A 25,613-nucleotide genomic window follows, 5' to 3' on the forward strand; every position below is an offset into this window, starting at 1 on the left:
TGACCCTGAGTTATTTCTGGAACGCGCACACACAGGATCTGGATCAGAGAGCAGGAGATTAAGCTGACTTTGCTCTCGTGATACGCCATCAACACGCTATATTCACTTGTGGACATCTTCAAAAGACACTAAGAAACTGAAGGACTTTATTTAAAAGAGAAATAAGATTAAAAGGGGAATTATTGCCTAGTAAGGCAAAATGCTAAATAATTGAAATCATATAGCTTGCCTAAAGGAGAAAGGGAGAGCTCTACAGCTCTGTGCAGAGTATAAAATACTTGGCAGTAGTGAATGAGATATGATATTTCATCTGGATATAAATATTAACTTCTGGAAAGAGTTAAGGAACAAGTAGGTGTCTCTCAAGGGCTCCTGACAATTGTTTATTGAATTATGTGATATAGTATATGAAAAGAGATGGTTGCTGGTATTGGCTTTTAAATGCACCTCCGTGAAGGACTAAAGCAATTTTATTATGTGAGTCAACTCGATGACTTAAGAGGTCAGCTCTGCTATCATCACCATGATTCTATGCCACACATCATATAATTCTTGACCTTCCAAAATACTTTGTACATTGGAATTGCTCCCCTGTCGCTTAATATGTTTCTCTGTATTCTTAGTCCTCCTTCACCAGATATATTGGCTGTTAATCGGGTTCCTTGCAAGTTTTTCCTTGCAAGTAGTCAGTTTTTACACGTTCCCAGGTCCACGTGTTCAGCTATGTAATGTTTCATAAGAAGTGATAAAACTATTGACACATGATTTGCATCCAGTTAAGTTGTTAAAGCACTTCAGGAATACTTAAGGGATTAAATTAAAGACAGTCATACTAAAAATTTAGTTCAAAGTCCAGACTCCTCTCTCCTGTCTCTGAAGTTCAGAGATTCTTGAATTTGGATAGTTTTGATTCAGGTGCAATATAGGAATGAAATTGTTTCTGACAATTCAAATGAATCATTATTATAGATTTTGAAAGCAGAAAATGTGCATTTTTTTTTTTTCCCATTTGAGTGTTTCCTTGGATTTGCCTAGGGATCCATTTCAGCAGAGACCTGGTGAAGTTCAGTCAAGCTCTGATGTGTTTTGGGTTTCCTCGGGAGCACAGAAGTGCCCAGCTCCCTTTTCCTTCATGTTCCTGAGAACAGGTGGCCTCCTCCGGGGTCACCAAGTATATTTAGGGCTGAAACTCGAGCGGGCTGGAGCCAGATTGGCTGTGCTAGCCACATGCGTAATTAGGAGCTGATGCATCAGGCTTGCTCTCGCTCAGTGCTGCTCAGGAGGGAAGGCTGGAGAGGCTTTGCTCCTAAGGATATTTACTAGATGTTGCTGGTAAGAACATTTTAATCACATTTGACTTCTTTTCCTCAGAATAGGATCTTGAGCAGTTTCCTAATTCTGTAGTTTTTTGGGAGTAGTAGTCGTGCCTTGCCCATGGAATTGAGATTTTCTATCTAGATGATTAGTTGCAAATTGCAGTAAGAGGAAAGGACCTGGAACTGTGTTTTGGAAGTATAGCTGAAGGTTTTAATAGTGGCAGGTTGTATAGATTTTATCCTTGTATGCAATCCCAACTTCTTGGGATTGTTCATAAACTTTGGCCTACATTTTCACAAAACTTTGGCCTACTTTTTCACATGACATGCCACTTACTGAGTTATTCTTCATTTATTTTAATAGTTAACTTTCTGTTTTACCAAACTGATTTTTTGGGGGTGATTTTTCTTAACACATTGGAACTAAAAAGGACAGTATTCTATGTTCCTATATTTAACCTGCATTACTAGACTTCACTTGCCTCAGAAGGAATTGCAGTTTAGCCAGCTAAACAAAACCACCCCGTCATTTGGTAGTATCAGCTTACACGGCAAATATCTTTGGACTCAGGGACAGCTGTTCCAAAGCCTCATCCCCTACCAACATTAGAAACAGGGCTGTAGTCTCTGGCAGTAAATTGTAGCTTTGCCTCATAGCAAAATCATTGTGTTAATTAATTCGTTTAAAGGTTTTGCCAGTAATTTGTACTTTGTAATTCAGCCAACTGTATGGATTTTCATATTTTCCAGGTCTGAAGAAATAGAAAAAAGCCACAAGAATCAAAAAAACCAAACCCCAAACCCAGAGCATCTGTATAGGCTAATGCTGGGAAGACAGAAATTGCCTCGTTAACCTAAGGTCACTTAAAAAAAATATTTACAATCTTTTTCTACATTATGCTTTTATTTGTCAACGAGTATAATATAATATACAGATAAAGCTCCCATTCAAACAGGAGCTTGAATAATGTAACGAAATAGTATAGAATACTCACAGAGAAAAATTATTCAAATAATTTTGTTGTAATGAAAACAATCAAAACATACTTCAAGAAATCTCTTCCTCTAATTTTTTCTTTATTTTCGTTGAATTCCACTATTGATATTACAACTATTAAAGTATTTGTCCAAAATTGTAATTTATATCAGTACATTTGAAACTTAATCCAATGCTTTCCCATAATAGTCAGAAACAAAGTAACGCCAGATTCCAACTTTATTTCTCTCTCTTGTTCAAGTTCTTTTGCTGATTAGCTAACAATGTTGTAATAATCTGACTAGTTACTAACTGTGACCCGGGTGCTTTATGAATGTGACAAATAGCTTTTCATAGTACTTTCAGTCTTGGCCTAATACTGTATATTCATACTTTCATTTGCTGTTGGGCCAGTGAGTGGGGGAGAGACAGAAGAATACCCTCAAAATGGAGGAAGAAGAATATGAAGAAGTTGTGGAGGTAAGAAGAAAATCTGAGGGTAGAAATATTGTTTCCTGCCTTATGAATGGATATATTAATCACTTTAATGAGACGTTGCTCATGAGCATAGATGGTTGCTTGCTGTGTGCTCTCTGAAAATTAGGGTATGATTAGATATCTATTAAATGGTTTGATCAGTAAACAACAACAAAAAAGTTGCTGTCAGTGGGGCAAAGTCTCCCTGGTTCCTGTCATAGTTTCTCTGTTTAAATAAGAATTGTAGCCATCCCACACCTGCATCGCAAGGTTTTGTGATTACTCTTCTGCATAATTATAGATGCAGTGGGCCATCTCTTTTCCCTCCTGGCTTGCCCTCTGTCATCCAATCCATGCAAGAGAGGATGACTTTGGAAGCCGCTTTCTAACCTCGCCTCTGTGCCCATTGCAATGCAGAAAAGCAGCAGTTTTGTGCCACCAAGGGACCGTTAACCAATTTAGCCTTACAAGTTGCAGAGATGGAGCTAGATTTAAACCTGTAGATGTCCGTGGAATTGCATCAGGGATTAATTTGCCAATAGATCATTTAAACTCACAGTTATATGCCTAATTATTTAGCCTCAGCAATTTGATTAAACAAATCCCCAGGAACTGGGGAACCTACAGCTTACTATTATGAACAAGTGCCATTGGAATAATGACTTTGCTATTGAAACAGTACACAAGGTTAACAGTGTGGTCTTACCTGTTTCACTATTACTGTTCTGAAATTATGAAATTAATGTATGTATTATGAAATAAATGAAATTATGTCTTTCACAATACATAAGTAATTATAACAAATTGCTCAGCGTTTGACGAAAAGAAGATAGTACAAACGTAGACACCCCACAACTCTTTATCTGCACACTGTATTCAATGGACTGTTGATTTCAGGCAGTGTTACAGCATTGAGCCCTGATTGCTGACTTTACTTCATTCACTATTTGGAATTTATAAAGTCAAAAGGTTTGCCAGTTGAATTACTTAAATGTGTTTTGGAAAATGAGCATTACCATTCATAAAGTCTGCTTTAAAGACATTGTACCAAGTAGTTACAAAGACACCAGTACTTCATTAAGTTTCCTATTATCATGTTAGTTGTAATTGCCTTTATGCTTCCTGAGCATTATGTGCGCTCTGTAACGAAATGTGTATTTATTTGCTGTCTATGTTTATTTGTTGCTGCTGCAATTATGGTATGTTGGGCTTTTTGTCTACACAACTCTTGTTTCATTCTTTGTTTTTAATTTTCACCAACTGCCTTCCTGTAACTGCATCCCTAGGACAGACCGAGATGGTGCTGCTTTAGCAGCTTTCCCCCAGATATTCATAGTGAGAAGTTAAATAAAACAGGAACAACAGCATCTGGTACAATTTTAAGGCAGCTTAAGCCTTTCCAGAATTTTCTTAACTAGAATTCCACTGCTATATGAATTGCCTATTTTAAATCTATAAGAGTTCTATCAGAAATTCAGCTTCCAAAAGAGGAGAAAATTATTGCTGAGAAAATGTTGAGGATTTTAAGATACTATTTTTCCTTTCTCTGAAGCTATTAGCCTGCACTGGACATTGTAGCCATTTGTGATGTGCAAAAATTCTCAGTGAATGATACAAAACATTGCTGCTGAGTTACTCGAGGTTTTGTGGCAGGTGGGTCAAAGACGATATAGGACCAGTGAGTAGAAATTGCATTAAAACAGCCCAATATGTGAGAGCTTGAGAAGTATGGGCTGGTTACGTGAACCTAACTTTGAGGACCAACTCTGGGAAAAGTGCTTAAATTTTAATGAGAATTTTTTTCGGGCTTGATTCAAAGGGCTTTCTGTACCCACAGTTTCGGTATGTGACCCTGAGCAAATCATTGCTGAGGAGATTTTCAAAGATAAAAACCACGTTTTGCATTTTTCATCTTTCTGGAAGTCAGTCGCAAGTTAAGCACCTTTTGAATAAAAGAGCTGCTGTTTACCACAGCGGATGGAGCAACATCTTTAAATGTTTGGAGGTGGTTTTCTTCTTTTTCCTCCGCTTCGTTAAGCGGCGAGGGGAGGTGGAGGTGAAGCCCGAGGGAGGCCGCCCCCCTCAGAGCGGCCGCCATCAGCCGCGCTGGCGGGACGGCGCCATCCGGCGGCCGCCATTTGCTGTCGCGCCTCAGCGAGAGCCTCGCCAGCGGAGAGCGCGGCGGCGGCGGGCTCCGCTTCTCCCCCGCGGCTCGGCTCGGAGCTGCCTCTGGCACCGCCGGGTCACGGCCGCTGTGGGGAAAGGCAAGCTGCCAGCGGTGGAGCGAGGCCCACAGAGTGGTGCAAGCAGGGACGTAGCCCTCGTTGCCTCTCCAGTGGGAGATGTGTTCTGGTCGGGTCACTCCGTTGAGCTGCAGGTTGCTGAAGGAAGAGGTGAGCAGGCTTTGCACCATCGTGGAAGATGAAGAAGAGATTGACGCCCCTTCATGAAAAGCAAGAGGCAGAGCCACATGTGGCAAGGAAGGACCCTGGATGGGGGTCCCATCAGATCCTGATGGAGGGTGACTGTCAGGATGGAGAAGGCAGGAATCTTATGGTTTCCAGCAACAGGAGGAAGGTTCATGCTCCACCTGAAGATCTGTCACCTCAGAGTAGATGTAGCACCCTAGGAACTTCTTTAGGCAGCTGGAGAAAGCCTCACAGGCTTGAACCACCCTAGTGTCTGCTGGAAGGGCCTATAGCTGGGCACAAACAACCTAGGAGATTTCTGGAAAGTATTGAAGACAAATTTCTTGATGTGGTTGATTGATGAACTATCTAGAAGAGATGCTCTGCTGGACATGCTGCTCACAAACAAGAAGGAAGTGTTGGAAGAGGCAAAGGTCAAGGGCAGCCATGGCTGCAGTGACCATGACCAACTGTGGAGTTGAAGATTTGGAGAGGATTGAGCAAGATAAACACAACTGCAATCCTGGACTTCAGAAGAGCAGATTTGGGCCTGTTCAGGGACCTGTTTGGGACGGTCCCATGGGAGACAGCCCTGGTGGGCAAAGGGGCCTGGGGGAGCTGGGTGATTCTCAAGAACAGTTTTCTCAGAGCACAAGAATGGTTCAGTCCAATGTGCAGAAGTCGAGCACAGCAGAAGGCTGCTGTGGATGAACAGGTAGCTCCCGATGGAGCTCAAACACAAAAAAAGAAGTATACTGAAGGTGGAAGCAGGAGCAGGCCACTTGGGAGGGACGTAAAGACATAAGACATTATACACTCCATTCCTACATGCATAGGCAAGGTTCAGCTGGAGTCGAAGCCAGCAAGGGAAGTGAAGAATAGCAAGAAAGGTTTCTGCAAGTGCCATCAGCAGCAAAAGGAAAGCAAAGAGAGGGTGGCACGATAGTTCAGTGGGCAGGGAGGTTGGTGACAAGGAACAGGCAAAATGCTGAGGTACTTGAAGCTTTTTTTGCCTCAGGTTTGGTAAGGCTTGTCCTATGGTCTTCCACATCTCTCAGCTTCCTAGCAGAGACATGGGAGTGAAGTAGTAGCCACAGCAGAGGAAGACAGAGTTAGGAATGACTTAACCCACTGTACATAGTTCTGTGGGACCAGAGGGGATGGATCCAGGGGTGCTGAGGGAGCGGGCTGATGACATTGCAAGGCTGCTATCATCTTTGAAAGCTCATAGTGATGCAAGGATGTTCCTGGTGATGGGAAAAAGACAGATGTCATACCCATCTTCAAGAAAGGCATGAAAGAAGATCCAGGGAACTACAGGCTGGTCAACCTTATTTCAGTCCTTGGGAAGGCTATGGAGCAAATCCTTTTAGAAGCTATTTCTAAACACATGAAGGTCATGGGCAGCTCTGAACATTGATTTATCAAGGGCAAATCATGGCTGACCAAATTAATTGCTTTTTATAATGAGTTCACTGCTGCTATGGACAAGGGGAGACCAGTGAATGTTGCATACCTTGACTACTTTAGGAAGACCTCTGAAAGAGTCTCCCGTAGTTGTCTTATCACCAAGTTTATGACATGTGGGATGGATAGGTGGACAGTAAACTGGGTGGAAAATTGACTGGGCTGCTGAGCTCAGAATTGTGACCGGTAGTACAAAGTCTAGCTGGCAGCCAGTAACTAATGATGTCCTTCAAGGATCTGTCAGTAGGAATAACTCTGAGGGTAGCCTTAGAGAGAGAAACCTACTACAGTCCTCACAGTGTATTACCAAACACTTGGAAAACACCTGGTTTTTAAATGTGGATTCTTTCTTTTATTGCGGTCATCATTGTCTTCCCTCTTGTGGGTAAAATGAGATAATGATCCTTTCTTAATTACGTGGGAGTATGATTAATTGAGGAATGTATGGAAAAATCCAATCATTAATGCAAAAAATGAACAGATGTTCAGAATTAGCAAGGATGCAAAGGCAACAACATAGGTACCTATGAACTACTGTCCTATCTCTCCAGAATTGTGTTTTTAGAACAGCTTAAGAGAAGCTACAATTTGCTGTTCTGTATGATCTGGCCTAACAATGATTTTTTTCTTTGTTTTTCATTAGTACTACATTGAAGAGACAGTTATTGAGGAGGTTGAACCACATGAGGTAAAGATCCCTGTGATGTTGCGTGTGGTGTATATATGCATGCAATTAATGCATAATGCTAAATTAATGGCCTTTTGTATTCCAAGGACTAGTTTTTCATGTTAAACACACAAAAAACAGCGAACAGTTGCTTCTTGGTACTTTATTTCCTCTGCAAGACCCTGTTGTGGGATGTTATAGAGGACTCCTAGCTTGTTCTGAGTATCCTATGTGACACTCTTTGGTTTCCATTAGGAGCTGTGGATGTGTCCATCCGAAAAGGACTGTGCTAATTTCTGTCCTGCCCTGGGTCTTGCTGATAGCCATCCATCCACTTGCTCCTGCCCAGCGGCTGTTTGCACAGGAGCTGACAAAATGAAGCAACGGGTTACGTTAATAACAACAAACACTGGCAGGAAGATTACTCAGGCAACATAAAGACAAAATCCAATAATTAGTGTTAAAGATGAACAGAATTACCAAGGATGTGAATGTGACTAGATATGTACATATGAGCAACAGGCACATACATGCATTATACTTAACCTGCTTATGAAGAGAAATATAAAAAGTTTTGGCCTGAAACCAGCTGATATGGATCACACAGATGCACAGAATGGTAGGGGTTGGAAGGGACCTCTGGAGATCATCTCGTGTATCAGTTCTGTTCCCTTCGCTTTGTGCAATTTCACCAAAACATGGTTGTTTCTAGATCTTTTTCATGTCACTGGTAAAAAATATCTGAGTCACTAAGGAGTTACTACCATAATTTGAAATTCTATTTATAATATAGATATAACCCAACTTTCAGCTATGTTACCATGAAATATTCTTTCTAGCATAAGCTTATGTGGAAACAAAAGCTTAAAGTTTCACCTTGTGAGTGTGTTTCCTTCCAAACAAAGGCTCTGTTCGCAAAGTTGTCCTATATTTTTAATTTAATAAAACACGATTTGATCAACACTGAGCAAATAATCTAGGACTAGACTTTTGAAGGAAGACTGACATCTTATTATTTTGAAGATTAATTTGTCCACTGTGTCATCAGGTGTTCTGAAATCTGTAGCCAGACTGGATTTAAAGGGAGCCGTAGCACAACTGATTATTTCTGTGTCTGATTTGCAGCAGTTGTTGAAAACAGTATTGCAAAAAAGAATTACATATGAGTACGAATAGCTTTTTAGCGAATGTAATTAGACCTTTTCCCATCAGCTGTAAATAAAGTCTAGTGCATTGGTGTCACATGGTCCTATGAGTTATCATATGAAAATAAAAGCAGTTTTTTGCAAAAAATGTTGTATTTTCAGAACCAAGCCTCTCCAAGTTTTAGGAATATATTACAACTTTTTATAAAAGCACATAACTTTACTGTTTGCTGTAAAGCTAACAGCAGGTAGTGCTTTCACAGTGTCTGCCTGTGGACAGGTTTCAAACTCTGCAGTGCCAAAACTTTGATGAACACTTGTAAATTTGGAAAGAGTTGTAAGAGAGAAACTTGTGGAGGCGCTGAAGTAACTAATAACATCCTGGGAGGGCACTAGTGAAATGCAATTAGTGCTCACAAAGTGAACAAACCTTTTGTAATTTAAGTTTTGTATACTTCTCAATGTTTAGTGCTTGGTGCATTTTCTGGTCTGCCTCATACTAATGCCAATAGCTGTCAGAAATCCAAGCTTCATGTGTTCTCTTTCAAAGGCATTTTTTTAAAAAAGCTAACTGATATGAGATAAAACCTGATGCTTATTCTGGTGATTTTAGAGCACGTTTTGAAGTTGTAATAAATATTTTCAAGTGCTTTTAATTAGAAGCTTAGTATTAACCTTATGGCTTACAGCGTGAATATGTTGATAAAAAAGTACATAAACCATTGAAATTAATTAAGGGCTTATTTCCAATGGATGCTCGATCAGTTGATTATAAGAGTATCTCAGCTATATCTCTGCCATGATTGTGATCTGACTGTGAAAACATATTTTAGTAGAAAAGGTGGATTCTAGGTATTTGTCCAGTCAGCTGGTGCTTTGCATACTTGCTACAAGATCCCAAAGACTTGATCTTGTCTGTCTGCTGTGTCCATTCCTTTCCACTTGCAAGAAGAAGATAATCTTTTCAATGACTGTATTGTGATGTGATTAGGAGCCCTGGCTGCACGATGTGTGTCTTCAACACAAATTCAGCACCAATAACATTTCTACACTTTGGTTTTAGTAGCTAGTGGTCCCACCTGAGAACTCCCCTGATGCCCATAGAAGTTGTGCATATAGAACAGAGAGAACAGGAGCCCTGCTCTTCCAGCTCCTTGGGAGAATAATTACATGAGTTTGATACAGATATCAGCCAGTCAGTTAATTCCTTGTGGGTTTATTTTTTAGGTTGGGTGATGTATAGTAGCCATCCTGGCTAATCCCTGTAGGAAAAGCGTCACTGATTTTCTGTCTTGATTGTCTGGTCTTTCTTGTCTTCTTCAGTGGTTCCTGGATAAGAACTGAGTATCCTTTTACTAGATGGGGGAGGTGAAAAATGCTTATAATAAAATTATGATTTACGGTAATAAAGCAAGTAATTATTTTTCCTTTACTCCCAGGTGGTCACTGAGATCACTGAGACCATTAGCACAGACTTCACAGGTCCTAAAACTGTCACCTATACTGTTGAGCATGAAAAACCTTCTGCTGAGGAGGCAGCACCTCCGGTCAGAAAGAGGACAATACGGACAAAAGTGGACTCATCTAAGTTTTTGACACCTTACCTGCAACATAGTAATAAAATGAAGGACCTATTCAGTGAGGTAAATTGTCCCAAGTTTTTATTTCTTGAGGAACGCCAACTTTAAAAAAATATTTAATAGGTATTATTGCAAACTGTCATACTAGTATTTTGTCTCCTGTACATACAAGATGCATATTAGTGTTATTTGCTCTTTTGAATTAGCTGATCTGCCCATTCCTGCTTAGGTGTGTTAGGTAGTTTTTAGGCACAAAGGGCGGCTTGAGGCAGATGACTGAAGATTGTCAGAGATGTGAGTTAATAGGACTCCTGCACTATCTGACTTGGATATCTGAGTGAAGGAAGATAACAGGGACTAATGTCTATTAAAAAGCAAACCTCTTTTTTTTTTTTTTTTTTTTTTATAATGGTATATTTCTCTATCCCCTTATATATATCCAAGAAAAGTCCTTGGGCGCAGTATACAGGAGCAATCATCAACCTAAATCCCTGGTATGGGATGCCAAAGTCCAGTAGATCAATACTGTATGATGTTGTGAGAAGTGACTGCTCTGTGCAGATGCAGATGGTATTGGATCCCTCTTCCTAAATTTTAATGTATATTACCTACCAGCATTCCCTGTAAAAGGGCTACGTGAGACCGTAGCTCAAGGACTGCTACCCTCAGCCACATATTTTCCTTATCTTTGGCCACTGAAACAACTGTAAATTTATCAATATCAAGCTCCTAAGGAGAATATAATCAATTAGAGGGTATCTAAAATGGGCTAAAGGTAGAAATGGATTTTTTCTGTCATGTCAGATGGAAGAAAGTCAGTTGGTTAAAATAAGCATATCTCTGCAAATGTAATTGAGTAAATGCCAGCTTATATTATTCGATAATCTGCCCAAAATTCCTATACTAACTAGATAAATAAATCAATAATGGTTTTGTACATTTCTGCCAGAGCTTGAGGATATGCCTTAATTATATTTGTCATTATTTTATTTCAGAACAAGTACAAAGAAAAATACAGAAAAGAAAAGGGGAAGCCATATGCTTCCACAATTGATACCCCAGAAATTCGGAGAATCAAGAAAGTGCAAGACCAGCTCAGTGAGGTAGGTATCGATTGTCATAAGAAAAAATATTTACTGAGCGGTAAAAAGTTTTAAATGTTAAATAAGAAATGATAGTTTTGTTGCGATATTGTGATAATGCAATCTGAATGTTTAGCAGAAACTTTATCAGATTACAAGAGCGAGGAATACAGAGTATATGACAATTTGAGTTCTGTGATGTAGGTTGGAATTTAGGCCTTTGTGGAAGGGAGATGTGATGGTTCCTTTTTAGGTGAATAATAGTTCTGTTTCACTGTGCCTAAAGAGGTTTGAAAATTTCTGATCGGAAGTTACAGGCACGGGAGATGATGCCAATGCCTATATCATTGAATTTGAAGATCCGACAGACTGTGTCCTGCAGTCATCACGAACGACGTGCCTGATTAATTTTTGTTGAGGTTAAGTTGTGCACTGGGTAAACAACCCTAGAATTTTGTTTTTAAAATATGTTCAAACATTTTTATTTTCATAAAGCAACTGAAAGTGAATTTCCTAAAAAGACACTGGAAGAAAGATGCTTCGATTCTCCAGGTGTTGCAGAATGAACTTCTGTACATCTTGTCGTTTACTGGGGAATTTTCCAAGATGTGCTGTCCCCTCTGCGTGAATCCTGCTCCTAGTGATCTGCCTTTGAAAGCTAGACCAAGCACAATTGGCCACTGATGCAGTGCCTCTAGTTCTGGAAGCTAGCTCATCCTCCCCTCTTTCTTTTAAGCACTGCTAGTCTACCTTTCAACAGCACACCTCACAGTTTGGGAAAGTGAAATCCACCTGGAAAGGCTTCTTAATTCTTCATATAGTAAATAGGGAGAGTCCTAAATGGTATATTGAGTTCAGGTTTGGGGTGTTTACAGTATTAGGTGTAAAAATGTCAATTTTCTGCTTTTAAAAAAAACTGCCAGTTTTTGCTGTAGAAATAAATGTATTTTGTTGTGCGTTGATCTAGGTTAAATACCGCATGGCTGGTGAAGTTGCTAGAACTATTTGCCATGTTGATGAAAAAGCCAAGGATATAGAACATGCAAAGAAGGTGTCACAGCAAGTGAGCAAGGTGAGTGAGTTCTGATTCTGGAAGGGTTGTGAACATCAGTGGATCATGAGGTTACTGATAGGAATAACGTTTTGAGCTCAGGGCACTAAAGCAATGTTTATAGAGCAGTTTAGAAGCACAGGGAGAGAAAGCAGAGAAGTTGATAAGGCAACTATAAAAGTAATCTTAAATATTTCCAGCTGATGCCTTCAAGTGTCACTGGTTTGAGACTTTCACTTTGAAAAAATCTTTAAAGCAGGTAGTTTATTCACAAATGTAACTATTTTTTGAATAATAGAGTAACCAACATGCTGATCTTTCTTTCCAGGTGTTATATAAACAGAATTGGGAGGAGAATAAGGACAAGTACCTGCTTCCCCCTGATGCTCCAGAGCTTGTGAATGCAATAAAAAATACAGCGATGTTCAGTAAGGTAAGAAAAAAAAATCACAGGTCTAGGCAGCTGAAGTGCAAGAAGCATTTCAAGTCAGAGATTAATTAATAATGAGTATTCTGGCATTTTTCTGTTTTTAAGAAACTCTATACCGAAGACTGGGAAGGAGACAAAACATTATTCTATCCATACAATGACAGTCCAGAGCTCAGAAGGGTGGCACAGGCTCAAAAGGCTCTGAGCGATGTAAGTATCAAAGCCCAATCGACAGGTGGGTCGCTGTTACAGTGTAACTTGGTAGATTTTGTGGTGGGCTTTGATGAGATGTAAAATCTTCATAATGGAACAGAAAATACAAATGTGTCCGTGTGCACTGATAGCTCTGATCGCAGTGCTATTTCAGTAGGAAAGTGTGTACTCTATAGTAGAGTATAAATTTGGCAATTTGATGCTGGATTATGAATGAAATAATTTATTAAAGTAATCAATAAATTGGTTCTCTCTCAAAACATGTGGAGAAACTCTCAGGGCTGGCTGTAGGCCCGGTTCACTGTTGTGGGTCTACAAATCTGTGTCTCTAAAACACTGATAAGAAAAGTCAGGAATTTTTCAGGCTGTGTGTTTTGCTGATACATAGATACATAGAACTCTTCAACCGAGGATTTCAGGTCTCACTTAAAGATTTCACTGATTTTTGCAGATGTCCAGAAGTTCACTAGTCCATGTTTATCAGGAGCAACAGTGTAATATACTTTAAAATTTCCCAGGGAACTGATTCTTTTTCACTGTCTCTTATCAAGACACTTCTCAGCAGTCCTTCAGAATACACTGATGGCAACAGTTTATGCTGCAGTAGCTGTGGAGACGACTACTTTTGTTAATGGTGGCGTTAGCAGAGTTAAGAGTAAATATTCTGAAGCTTAAGTTGGCAGTTACTGTAAATGTTTACTTCTTTCATATTTTCAGATTGTCTACAAAAAAGGGCATGACGAACGAAAATCTAAATATACTTCTCTGCCAGATCCACCTGACGTGGAACAAGCCAAGAAAGTGACAAGGCAGCTGAGTGATGTGAGTAGAATGCAGTGCTCTTCTTTCTGTGGAAACCTCACTTCTGGAGTTAGAGAGGCAAAAAGGTAGCTAAAGAAAGGGAAAGCAAAAGAAAAGACCAGAGCTCAAGTAAAGACCCCTTAGATTTTCAGTGGCGAAAGCCAGTTCCTTTCTTCCTCAAACGCCTCGGAGAAAATCCTGCCCAGTCTCGGGTGAAAGGCTAAACTTTATTATTTATTCTTATTGGTGAGTTTAGTTTGCACAAAACATTTCTGCTCCTACCGTACACACATTACTTACTATTCTCCCTCTTCTTTTTTTTTCTCCTGCTTTACACTGTCTGTGTTTACAGGAGAAAATAGTAAACAACATCCATTTTGCTCTTCTCTTAAATGTAAACACTTGGAGTGATTTACTCACTTACAAGGAATAACACCGTTTTGCTGAAAAGTTGCCTAGGTCAGCTGTGCAGACTACATTCTAAATGTTCCTTTCAGAGTCAAACCATTGTACACGTACGTATCCCAAGCATACTTAAGCTCATGGGTACCAATCAGTGGAAATGTCTGGCAACTTAGATAACTATTTCCTTATTTGCATACCGAATTAACAGGTAACATTCAACATTAAATTCCATAATGCTGTGGCATAATTAACAAAGACTCTAGCACCAGTCCTTGGCAATGCATTTTAGGTATACTTAGAAGAAAACACAACTGAGGAATGCGGGAGGTGGAGTGAGATACAGGAAGATCAACTTTTGCTGAAGAAACTGGAACTAAGTCGCATGATCTTGTAGGATGGAAGTAGGATTTTAACGCAGTTCAGAATTTAGCTGTTATGACAAGGACATGCCTGATTTTATTGCTGTGTATTGAATTATCTGCTGTTAAAAGATTAGGGAGTTACAGTATTCTCTTATGGTGGCAAAGCCACTAAAAGTGTATTGTAGTGAACCTGTTTGGAAGGGGAAAGAAGGTAGTATTTAATTTAGAGTAAATGTCTTTAATCTTATTCTTCCATAGCTTAAAAGCTAAATTGTCATCAAGAAGGTTTTTTGACTTGTAAAAAGCAAGATCAGTATCATAATTCTCTAAAATTAATAAATAGTAAGCTATAAATGTATCTCCAAAACAATAAAATGTAGAATTTTTTCAAGGTTGTTTTTGGCATGTATGTTCTATATCAGTGCGGTAACAATTAAAAAGGCACTGGAATAGTTGTATTTTTTGTGATAAGCAGCACAACTGTGGCTGACAATGCATTTGAAACACTGAGTCAGAACTCGGGGAGATGTTTTCTTATTAGACAGACAAATACATCAAGCACTGGCAGTTTAAACAGTTGATACTTGATATCCCTGCGCTTGAATATAGTCTAACAGAAATCACATATACCAGGCAATCCACATGTTAAAAGGGCTTTCTTATAGCAAGTTTCAGCAGCAATCGCAATAAATTCCTGCTTAACCAGTGGGCAGTGCTCTGCCCCAATATTATGTGACCAGTGAGAAAACACAACTAAAGGAATATGTTAGCGATGGGTCATAGACAGATTTTTCTTATTAATAACTGTCTTCTAGAAGAGATGACTTGTTTCACCTATTTGCCCCTTTTTTTGGTCAGGGAAGGTACTAAGAGAAATAACTGCATACTGAAGTGGTTAGGCAAATCATATTGAAAGTGTTTTTGACAATAACTGACAAAGTGGTTATAAGGCATGTGTAAAATATGAAGCAACTTTAAAAAGACGACTTTTGAAAACAAATCTGTCTGGTGAAAATTGAGCTGTATCTTGGGGATTAAATTTTATTTTTTGATTTCGTTGTAGATTATTTACCATGAGGACTATAAAAACAAGATCAAAGGCAAGTGGAGTCAAACTCCATGCTATGATGTTGCAGTTGCGAAAATGAATGCGGAAAATATAAGTACAGTAAGTGAATTCTTCGGAAAAATCTGGAAATTAATTGTTTTATCCTCTGATTGTGTTAATGTGGAAAATACTGATTAATTTTGCCTGCTCCATTTGTGGTATTTGTCTTTTCCTAAATAAAATACTTCACGGATGTCTAATTTATAGTGTAAGTGCCTTCGATACATTGTTATCTGTTTGTTCCTAACAGAGAAAATACCAGGAGGACTTTGAAAACATCAAAGACCAAATCTACTTTATGCAGACTGAAACGCCAGAATATGAAGCTAACAAGCGAGTTTCAGATAATGTCAGTAAGGTACGTTACATGTGCTCCCACTTGTTTAGCTTGAGTACAATGCTGAAGTCAGGCCAATTTGTGCTGAAACTGGTCTGTCGAGTGTCAAAAGTGTTTTATTCTATGCAGAAGGTGTATTCCACTAGGAAGGTTACAACTCCTGGCCATGCTTATGATCTTCCACGGCAGTACCCGCAAAGTGGAATTTTCTTTCAGTGAAGTAGAATTTGTTTCATTGTTTGTTCTGTTTATCTTATGTGCCTGATTTTCAGTTGGAACGAATCAATACTGTTAACCAAGACCAGCTTAAGCTAGCTGAATTTGGCTCCGTATTTTCCTATCTATTCGTCCTTGCTCAGTGTATCTCAGTGATGTTGTGCTGGCCCATCTCTTGCTCAAAATACAGAATTTGTTTGGCTTCTGCATTTTCTGCAATAGTATATGCATCAGCAAAGACAATCTTATGTTATTAATTGTGAGAATGTGACTGTTCTGAGATGTCAACCGATATTTGAAAAATTACAGTGTCTGGAGAAGGGCTTAGGGGTGGGGACATCTGACATCTACTAAATAGCTCTCACTTCTCTTGTGGCCCTGCCTCCCATCTTGTCATCCATGCACTCCCGTGATCTGAGTGCCTCTCACAGTCCTTTGCCATCATGAATCCTAGGTTAAAAAATGGGAAATTTTCCTGAAAAGTCCAAGATGATGTGGGTTAACGAGCATTTGGCTTTTAATACTGATTTTTAAAACCTCACCCTTTCTATTTTTATTTTTTTAAAGGTAAAATACAGAGCAGACTATGAAAAGAACAAAGCTATTGCGGATTATAATGTGCTTCCTGCTACAGAAAACCCATTGCTGAGGCAATTAAAAGCTGCAGGAAATGTGCTGAGTGATGTAAGTATTATCAAAGTACAGCTGGATGATTTTCAGTCATGTACAATAAACCAAACTCATCATTTCTTCACAAGGCTTCTCCTTTGGATCTTGTAGTATTTTTAGTTTTATAGACCAGTGTTTGTCATGAGATTCCACCAACCAGAACGGTATAGACAAGGAGTCATTTCTCCACGGCAGAGTGTAACAACAGATGTGGCATGTTATGGGGATAGCTAATTATTGTGTAGTTCGTGTAGATCCCTGTGGAAAATGGATCACAAGGTGACAGCTCTTCCCATACTATTTTAGAGAACTTCAGCTGATGCCAATAATGGTAAAATATGTGTTACTTTTACATACTCATCTATATATTGTATTTTGGTTACTCACTGTAATGGCTTTCTTGATTTCTGTTGTCTTGCTGTTTTCATCTGTATGGAGGGTTTGCCTATTTCTCAGTGTCAGAAGTTCAAAAAGCATTAGTCAGACCTTTCTGTTTTCCCTTACCCGAGTCACTAAGAAGAGGGTGGGTTTTTTTTCAATCATTCGGTAGAAAATACCACCTGTTTTTCAGTCTTTTGGGAAAGTTTTCTTTGCAATCATTTCACAGTTTTACTCTTGTCATTATTAATGCGTTGTGAGTTGCAGTGAAATCTACTGCATTATCTGACATTATTTTCTTTTGCAGAAATTATACAAAGAAGCCTATGAAAAGTCAAAAGGAACCAGCATGAATTACTGTGACACACCAAAGTTCCAGACTGATACTGTTCTGAAGAATTTTAGTGATGTATGTATTTGATTTGGGTTATGTTGTTCAGTGCTGACACTCTTGATTACTTTTGCTTACCAACTTGTGATTATTTTCCAGGTCAAATACAAAGATGCATATCAAAAGAATATTTTAGGACACTATTTAGGCAGCTTTGAGGACCCACATCATACACACTGCATGAAAGTTGAAGCTATGAAGAGTGATGTAAGTGTGGCAATCATTCTGTTTTCACCATCATACTTTAGTTTCAGAGAAGGCTCGGTTATGGTTTCTTACTGAATGTTGATTTTGTTCCTAGAAAAATTACAAAGCAGATTACGAGGAGGAAAAGACAAGATGCTACTTCCCTCAGACCATAACTCAAGAGTACGAAGCTATTAAGAAGTTAGAGCAGTGCAAAGATGTAAGTACAGGACAGTAGTGCTTATCAAGTAGCCAGTTACATGCAGAGTGTTTGCTGCTGGGGCATGGAGAAATTTACAGAGTGATTCCTGTTAACTTCGACGATTTTGAGTTTGGCCTTATTTAGCATATGTGACTTCTGTATTTTGGAGCCTTTTGTGACATCTAGTGATCAAGACAGATACAGCACAATCTTTTTTTTTATCAAGTGAAAGTATAAAATTAGAGGAATAGTACCACAATGAGGACTGAACCTCAAGCATTTACCTGCTTAAGTCAACATGTTTTTACATTAATCCTTTGAAAGTACTTTAGTTACTTTATTAGTACAAGTTTTATTTACTTTCTCAATACATGGAAAAGACTTTAAATATGTATTTGTATATAATATACTAAAATGTATCTGCTGTAATATGTGTCGTATATTAGCATGTGTACTATACATCTTAATATTTATATACATATTCAAAATATTTTCATTAATACTTTAAAAATACTTTTAAAAATTTATTTGCTTTCTGATTATGTTAAAAAGTAACATGAGAAGCATTGTGCATGACAGTGCTTATCTGCCCACGTGCCATAACTGCTAACTATCCCAAGTAATGCTACCTTGCTATGTCATAAAAAATAGTTTTGCTTAAATGGATTTTCTGCAAATACATTTATTATCTTCCTCCAGCACACCTACAAAAAGCATCCTGATCAAACCAAATTTACTCAAGTGACTGACTCTCCAGTACAGAAGCAAGCAGAGATCAATAGCAAACAGCTGAGTGATGTAAGTAAACTTAGAAAACTTGTCGCTACACTCTGACATTACCAGTTTCTGCACTGTGGCCGCCTTCACTTTATCATCCAGTTTTAAGAGAACTCCTGAAATGAATGTGTAGGTGAACGTGTGTGCACATACACTCACACAAGTGCAAACCCGTGTGTGTATTTACAGTTCTGTTCCAGTGGAAGATCACCTGGAAATTAGATCTTCATTTTGGTTTTTCAATTGGTTGTTCACGTCAATTTTTAGCGTCTTTTTAATTTTGTTTATGCCCAACATTCTTAATGTGTTCTTCGCACCAGTTAAGTCAGTGGGGTTTATACCATTCATTTGGCAAGGACTAGGATTTAATATCTCTCTGTCTTTGTGAGTGAGGTGACATGAGATCTTTAAGGTGCATCACTCAGCATTATTAAGCATTTCCAAACTATAAACATTGGGCTGCTAAATTTCTGTATTTTTCTTTGCAGATAAAGTATAAATCCAAAGGTGAAGAAATTATTCACAAGTACCACCTCCCCCCAGATGTGCCTCAATTTATACAGGCTAAAGTTAATGCCTACAATATTAGTGATGTGAGTATATTTTGTATCCAGAGCTCTTGATTCAACTCACAATATGAAGCTAGAAACTATTCATTCAAAATTCACCTTTTCTTCTAGAACTATTACAAAACAGGATTGGAAGAATTAAAATCAAGGGGATATGATCTCAAAAGTGATGCTATTCCTATCCGAGCTGCCAAGGCTGCTAGGCAGGCTGTCAGTGATGTAAGTACATCCTTCCTAAAGGAACTGTATAATTCAGAAGAGTTCACTTAAACAAGGTTTGCAATTCTGTTTATTAAGGATATCTGAAGGACAACTTCTTTATTGCCTTTTTTGAGCATGATATTGGATATGCTTAACACAGTTATATTTTTATTGGTGTTTCATTGCTTCACTAATGTGTGTGTGCAATTTCATTTAGAAAAGGCTGTTTTATTATGTAATCCCCTGTGAATAAATAGGCTGTCTTGCACTCCAGTATGGCTACGGAGAATCATGAGGAGTAGGTCAGTAGTGACAGCTCCATGAGCAATGGACACCTGAATTCTCTCTGTCCTTAATTATAGCCCTGATCATAAATGAGATTAAAGACTCTCTATGGAAGACAAAGGGTAGCCTTTGATTTTAATTTACTTCATGCTAAGTTACTACACTTACAATGATATTCTCCATGTTCTATTATATTCTAACAGGTTAACTATAAAAAAGCCTATGAACTTGCCAAGGGTAAACTCGTTGGCTTCAAGAGCCTCCAAGATGATCCCAAACTCGTTCATTACATGAAGGTAGCCAAGATGCAGTCTGAGCGAGAGTACAAGAAAGATTATGAAAAAGCAAAAACTCGGTACAACATTCCACTGGATATGGTCAATGTGGTCGGTGCCAAGAAGGCCCAAGAGATTGCCAGCAATGCTAATTACAAGAACCTCCTGCACCACTATACTTATTTACCAGATGCAATGAATGTGGAGCTGACCAAAAATATGATGGAGATTCAGAGCGATGTAAGTAAAACCTCATGTGAACAGAATTTTTCTGAGATGACTCAAGCAGAAACTGTGAAGACTTGGGAGAGATCCCAGAATTGCTTTTTCTAATTCCTAACTTCTAAAACATTGTTTTCTCTCCTTTATTAGAATGCGTACAAAGCGGATTATAATAACTGGATGAAAGGCATTGGTTGGATCCCCATTGGCTCCCTAGAAGTAGAAAAAGCTAAAAAAGCTGGAGATGCCTTGAATGAAAAGAAATATCGTCAGCATCCAGACACCATTAAATTTACAAGTGTGGTAGACTCTCCGGTAATGGTCCAAGCCAAACAGAATTCAGTTCAGCTCAACGATGTAAGTAGAGAAAGAAATGGGTGTTATAGTAGAGATGTATCTACTGAAGAGCTGAGCATTGTCTTTAAAATTTTTTAACATACTATTAGCCTGAAATTGTTTCTCTGTGTTGTCATTGTTTGCACTCTGATTTTGCCTGAGTAACTTCCTGGTATAAGTCTGCAAAGCTGTGTGGAAATCATGTGGCTCTTTCAGTTCACATCATCTGATTCTGTCCACATATATTTTCAGTATATTTGAAATACATTTCATTTAAGAAATGTGAGACTTTCAAGTTGTTTATTGATGTTTTACCATCTACAATAATGAATGAATTACAGAATATTTGATGAATCACAGAATGTCTACCGTTATAAACCAAAAAGCTTTGTTTTATGTTACACTCTCCTACCATCCCTTATTATCCCACTCTTTCAGAAATGGGTTTTTATGCCCATTAAAGAGCTTAATTTTACTGCGTGAAGACGGTGTAGAGCTTTAGAGTTCCTTCTGTCAATAAGATCAACAATTCTGTATGAAGAGTGCAGCCTCAGTCTTTATGAGATAGGTGGCAGTGTGTAAAACATAACCCCTCAGTTAATTTACAGTGGTCTGGGGCTAGCTGTACAAGGAAAGAAGGATTTATTTCGGTATCATATATTTTACAGAAACTATACCGATCTTCTGGAGAGGAAGTTAAACATAAATATACTCTTACCCCAGATGTCCCGCAGTTTATCCAAGCTAGATACAACGCAGCTAACATCAGTGATGTAAGTGACTTCTTTACAACGTGTTTTACACATTGTTAATGAATTTTTGAGTAGTATGTTACAGATACGCTCACATTGCAGGTTTCTTTCACTGATACGCGGTTCTGTACAATCAACTTGTATCACTGTAATTTTTAATTCTTGGTGTCATTTGGCTTTCCAGCCAGATGCCGTTTAGTCATGTAATTGTTCAATTAATTTAATGAATAGATAAATCTGTTCTCATAAATGAAGACTGATAGTTGTGTATGATCCCCACTGCATCTGCTTCTAAAGAATTGCTTGGAGTAGCTTAGGAGTAGCTTTGACTTGTATGTAGTTCATGTGATTACTAGGTTCTCTAGAATAATATGGATTTTCTTTTTCAGGCATATTATAAACAAGGCTACCATGATCTAATAGCAAAAGGGAACAATGTGTCACTTGATGCTATTCCAATTACCCTAGCCAAGGCTTCAAGAAACATTGCTAGTGATGTAAGTATTTATTCCAGGTATACTTTCTTAGGCATTTAGTAAACAGTTGTCCCTTACAGGCCATATGGTAGACCCTGCACAAGTCTCACTAGAGTCAGTATTATGAGAGATTCGTAGTCTTTCCCAAAGGCTTAGTTTGTGTAGAACTTATTTTATGCTCATCTTGTTTGCTTTACATGGGCAAATGCTGTTGCACTGTGCTTCTTCACCCAGTTTTCACAGGAGAAATGAAATCAATAGTTCTTCCAAACATTCTGTGGCAAATTTCCAGAAAGTACGCTACATTAGCACCTACTTGCAGACCACAAGACAATATGTGCTAAGGGTGCTTTTGGTTATATAGCGGAGTAGGGCTTATCCATGAATCAGAGGGCCTTATAGTGCAAATTGTATAGAGTGGGATATATTTCCGTGGTTTCGTATAACTAGCGGAAGCTGCCCAGCCCATTTGTTTGCTGTTCCTTTCAAATGACTGAGGAGGATTATCTCAATTATTCTGGTGTTTTTCATACCCCTTTCAACACAGGAATACTTAGAAAATGTTTTCCCTTCCTTACAAGAAAAGCTAATGTTGATAAACCTTGTGGTGCGAGTACCCTGTTGTGTACAGGTAGAGCAAGAAAAACTAATGTAGGTACATTCGCTGGGTGTGCTGTTTAGGAGAGCTTATCTTTCTGAACTGCTTGCAGCTTCTTTTTTCCGATGAAAGATGTGAGAGCTTTTCTTCTCTTTTCTTACACATTAGCATGGACATCAATAGCCATGCCACAGTACATTTGATGTCTTTCCTCTGTTTCTAGTATAAATATAAAGAAGCACATGAAAAGGCGAAAGGAAAACAGGTTGGCTTCAGAAGCCTGCAAGATGACCCTAAGCTTGTCCACTACATGAATGTAGCAAAGATTCAGTCTGAGCGTGAGTACAAGAAAGACTATGAGAAGACCAAGACTAACTATCATGCACCTCCTGACATGTACAGTATCCAGGCTGCTAAACAGTCTCAGGATGTAGCGTCTAATGCCCACTACAAAAACCTGATCCATCACTACACTTACCTGCCAGATGCCATGGATGTTGAGCTTGCAAAGAACATGATGCAAATTCAGAGTGATGTAAGTATTTCAGTGATTGCAATTTCATCGATGTTTTCCTGCACACTGTGAAAAATAAAATACAAGTTTATATTCCACGGAAGTTGCTATTATTGTATGGGAACTGTCTGGTTTTCTTACGTCTTGGGGAAGCCAGTTAGAAGTTTTATCAGCTAGCGGTGGCATTTAGAAATACCAAATTCCAGGTGAGTTCTACTCAACAGGATTTTGATGTTGGCGTCTCAGTGGAGAGCAGACTTTTAGAATATTGAATTCAATTGAACTTTGTTTTCATATTTTCTCAGAAAACTTTGTTTTGCAACTAACATAATTTTGTTTTATTCTTTAAGGCTTCTTTTAAGTTGTCTTGCTTTGTCTTCACATGAGATAGATATGATAGTGTAGTTAGACTATTATTAATTATTTAGGATGAAAGAGTGGACAAAATGTCACTCTCAGTGTTACTAGAAATAGGTTCTGGAGATCTCTCCTAGGACCCTCATGGACCTTTTTGCAGATTCAGAGTTTCAAATGGCTGACTGGACATACGTGGTTGCACTCTGCACCTCTTTGTGTACTGTGGGATTTGACTCTGGATGGATCCCTATGGAGGACTGCTCATTTCAGTTAGAATGCAGAAAGGTCTTAAAAAAGTGTCCACAGTATCCTTGCACTCAGACTGTGCACTAACCCTGTCTGAATGCTTATATGGGATAACCTTCTGCCTATTTTCTAGGCAGGATATATTTTTCACTGGCAGCCTGTGAATTCTGCATGCTTTGCTGTAGGAAGAACTATAGGAAGAAAACAAAAAATTAAGCCTCTGCTTTGTGAACCTTTGTATAGGGCAAGTCTCACAGAGTCTGCTGAAACACAGAACAAATTAAACTATATTAAACAGTGACCATATGGTAGTTTGAAAGTTAATAAGAATTGAAGGTTGGTGAAATTTTTCACATGGGTAAAAGAAAAGTTAGTAAATACTGAAGGGATGTTACAGTTTATAAGAAATGAATCATGAAGAAAAAAGACAATAGCTCATTTTCTTCCTTATGAAATCACAGAGAAGCATAAAAAAATGTCTGTTGTTCCCTTCAAGAGTTTATAATTATTTCCTGATAATGTAGACCACACTAGCTTGACTATGTGATTGTTGTTTTAAACAGAATTTTTACAGTTCTGTGGGAAAATCTTGGTGCATGTTGGCTTTCTCTCCTTCAGAACGCATACAAACAAGAGTATAACAGCTGGTTCAAGGGTATCGGATGGAGTCCTCTTGGTTCTCTGGATGTTGAAAAAGCTAAAAAGGCTGGAGATGCATTAAATGAAAAGAAATACCGTCAGCACCCAGACACCATCAAATTTACAAGTATACCAGATTCAATACCAATGGTTTTAGCTCAGCAGAACACCAAGCAACTGAGTGATGTAAGAAATTTTTCATTATTAATGCTATATAGTGATTTTATTTTTTAACATATTTATGATTTGTATGTTACTTCCTGATATTCCATCTAAAAAAAAACTTTAAATTTTAAAAACTGTAAAAATAGTAGAATTGCAATTTGTTGGTAAGAACTAAGCACTGTTGCATTGTCTCTCTTTGTTAACGCTATTGCCTACCTTGTACTTGTCAACAAGTATTTATTTTTCCTTGCAGGTAACGTACAAGCAGGAGGGTGAAAAAGTAAAGCACAAATACACCCTGGATGCTGATGTTCCTCAGTTTATTCAAGCCAGGGTCAACGCCTTCAATTTGAGTGATGTAAGGATATAAACAATAGCTTGTTCAATAATATATTAATTGTCATTTGCTTATTAGAAAACAAACCCCTTTTATTTATTCGTGCTGTGATATTGTATATAGAAATGCACAAGCTCTGAATTCAGCTACACTTTTACTTCTAGAAGTCAATGAATTTTGTGCATGTTAAGCAAATTTTTAAACTAACTAAGCACTCATGAATGTAAACACATTTCAGTGCTTTATTGCCAAACTCCTCGTATAGACTGAATGTAAAAAACCAGCATGACTTATTATTCAAATTCCTATAGGTTTGGAGACTTATGTCATCTACTTTTATATAAAACACGTTGCATAGGCCAGCAGTACAAGTTCTCTGTATGCTGCTTTCAAAGAAAATTAACTGATCCAGTGGAAAGGTAGTAATGCCTTTTTCTGCCATTCAGTTACTAGTCTGCCTGCTTTCCCTCGCTTGCATCCATCCAACACCATGAAGATCTCCACTGATAGTATCAATTTTATTACCTTCATGATATTAATTTTTTTGGTGGCATTATCAGGTCTTCTGGTAAAAACATATCTCCTTTAAGCCCATGCTGAGCCAGACTTCTTTCTTCAGTTGCTTAAGACCACAAGGCCTGGTTTTGAAACTAACAGGAAAAGATTTCCAAAGGTTCAGTCTGCTATCTTTATAGCAGATTTGTTTATCACAATATAACTGTAGTTTGTGTACAGGTTAACATTTTTCCCTGGAATCGTACAGACTAAACTGAATATTTTGACTCCTATAACTGTAACTGTAACAAAAATATGGGCTTAAACAACTTTGTCAAAATTGCTGCTTGCAACGTGGCTAACTCGCCCCTTTTTCCCTATAAGGCTAACTACAAAGCAGACTGGAAAAAAACCATTGCCAAAGGATACGATCTGAAACCAGATGCCATTCCTATTATTGCTGCTAAAGCTTCTCGAAATATTGCAAGTGACGTAAGTACAA

The 25,613-nt window shown here is 38.3% G+C and overlaps 1 protein-coding gene across 1 annotated transcript in view; it reads left to right on the plus strand.

Annotated features, from left to right (window-relative positions):
- The first annotated feature begins 1,277 nt into the window (after positions 1–1,277).
- Positions 1,278–25,613, plus strand: part of NEB (nebulin) — a 127,625-nt gene continuing 103,289 nt past the window's right edge. Inside the window, exons 1-27 of the mRNA XM_064453232.1 lie at positions 1,278–1,332; positions 2,067–2,175; positions 2,707–2,772; positions 7,288–7,332; positions 9,896–10,099; positions 11,032–11,139; positions 12,086–12,190; positions 12,498–12,602; positions 12,705–12,809; positions 13,530–13,634; positions 15,444–15,548; positions 15,739–15,846; positions 16,609–16,725; positions 17,396–17,497; positions 17,579–17,686; positions 17,781–17,885; positions 18,567–18,665; positions 19,133–19,237; positions 19,325–19,432; positions 19,903–20,214; positions 20,347–20,553; positions 21,201–21,305; positions 21,674–21,781; positions 22,582–22,893; positions 24,094–24,300; positions 24,533–24,637; positions 25,496–25,603. Of these exons, the coding sequence (XP_064309302.1) occupies positions 2,740–2,772; positions 7,288–7,332; positions 9,896–10,099; positions 11,032–11,139; positions 12,086–12,190; positions 12,498–12,602; positions 12,705–12,809; positions 13,530–13,634; positions 15,444–15,548; positions 15,739–15,846; positions 16,609–16,725; positions 17,396–17,497; positions 17,579–17,686; positions 17,781–17,885; positions 18,567–18,665; positions 19,133–19,237; positions 19,325–19,432; positions 19,903–20,214; positions 20,347–20,553; positions 21,201–21,305; positions 21,674–21,781; positions 22,582–22,893; positions 24,094–24,300; positions 24,533–24,637; positions 25,496–25,603 (3,231 nt within the window). The 5' untranslated portion in view covers positions 1,278–1,332; positions 2,067–2,175; positions 2,707–2,739. The remainder of the gene's footprint in view (positions 1,333–2,066; positions 2,176–2,706; positions 2,773–7,287; positions 7,333–9,895; positions 10,100–11,031; positions 11,140–12,085; positions 12,191–12,497; positions 12,603–12,704; positions 12,810–13,529; positions 13,635–15,443; positions 15,549–15,738; positions 15,847–16,608; positions 16,726–17,395; positions 17,498–17,578; positions 17,687–17,780; positions 17,886–18,566; positions 18,666–19,132; positions 19,238–19,324; positions 19,433–19,902; positions 20,215–20,346; positions 20,554–21,200; positions 21,306–21,673; positions 21,782–22,581; positions 22,894–24,093; positions 24,301–24,532; positions 24,638–25,495; positions 25,604–25,613) is intronic.

The sequence above is a fragment of the Phalacrocorax carbo genome, chromosome 5 (genome assembly GCF_963921805.1).
Source record: "Phalacrocorax carbo chromosome 5, bPhaCar2.1, whole genome shotgun sequence".
Classification (NCBI taxonomy): Eukaryota; Metazoa; Chordata; class Aves; order Suliformes; family Phalacrocoracidae; genus Phalacrocorax; species Phalacrocorax carbo.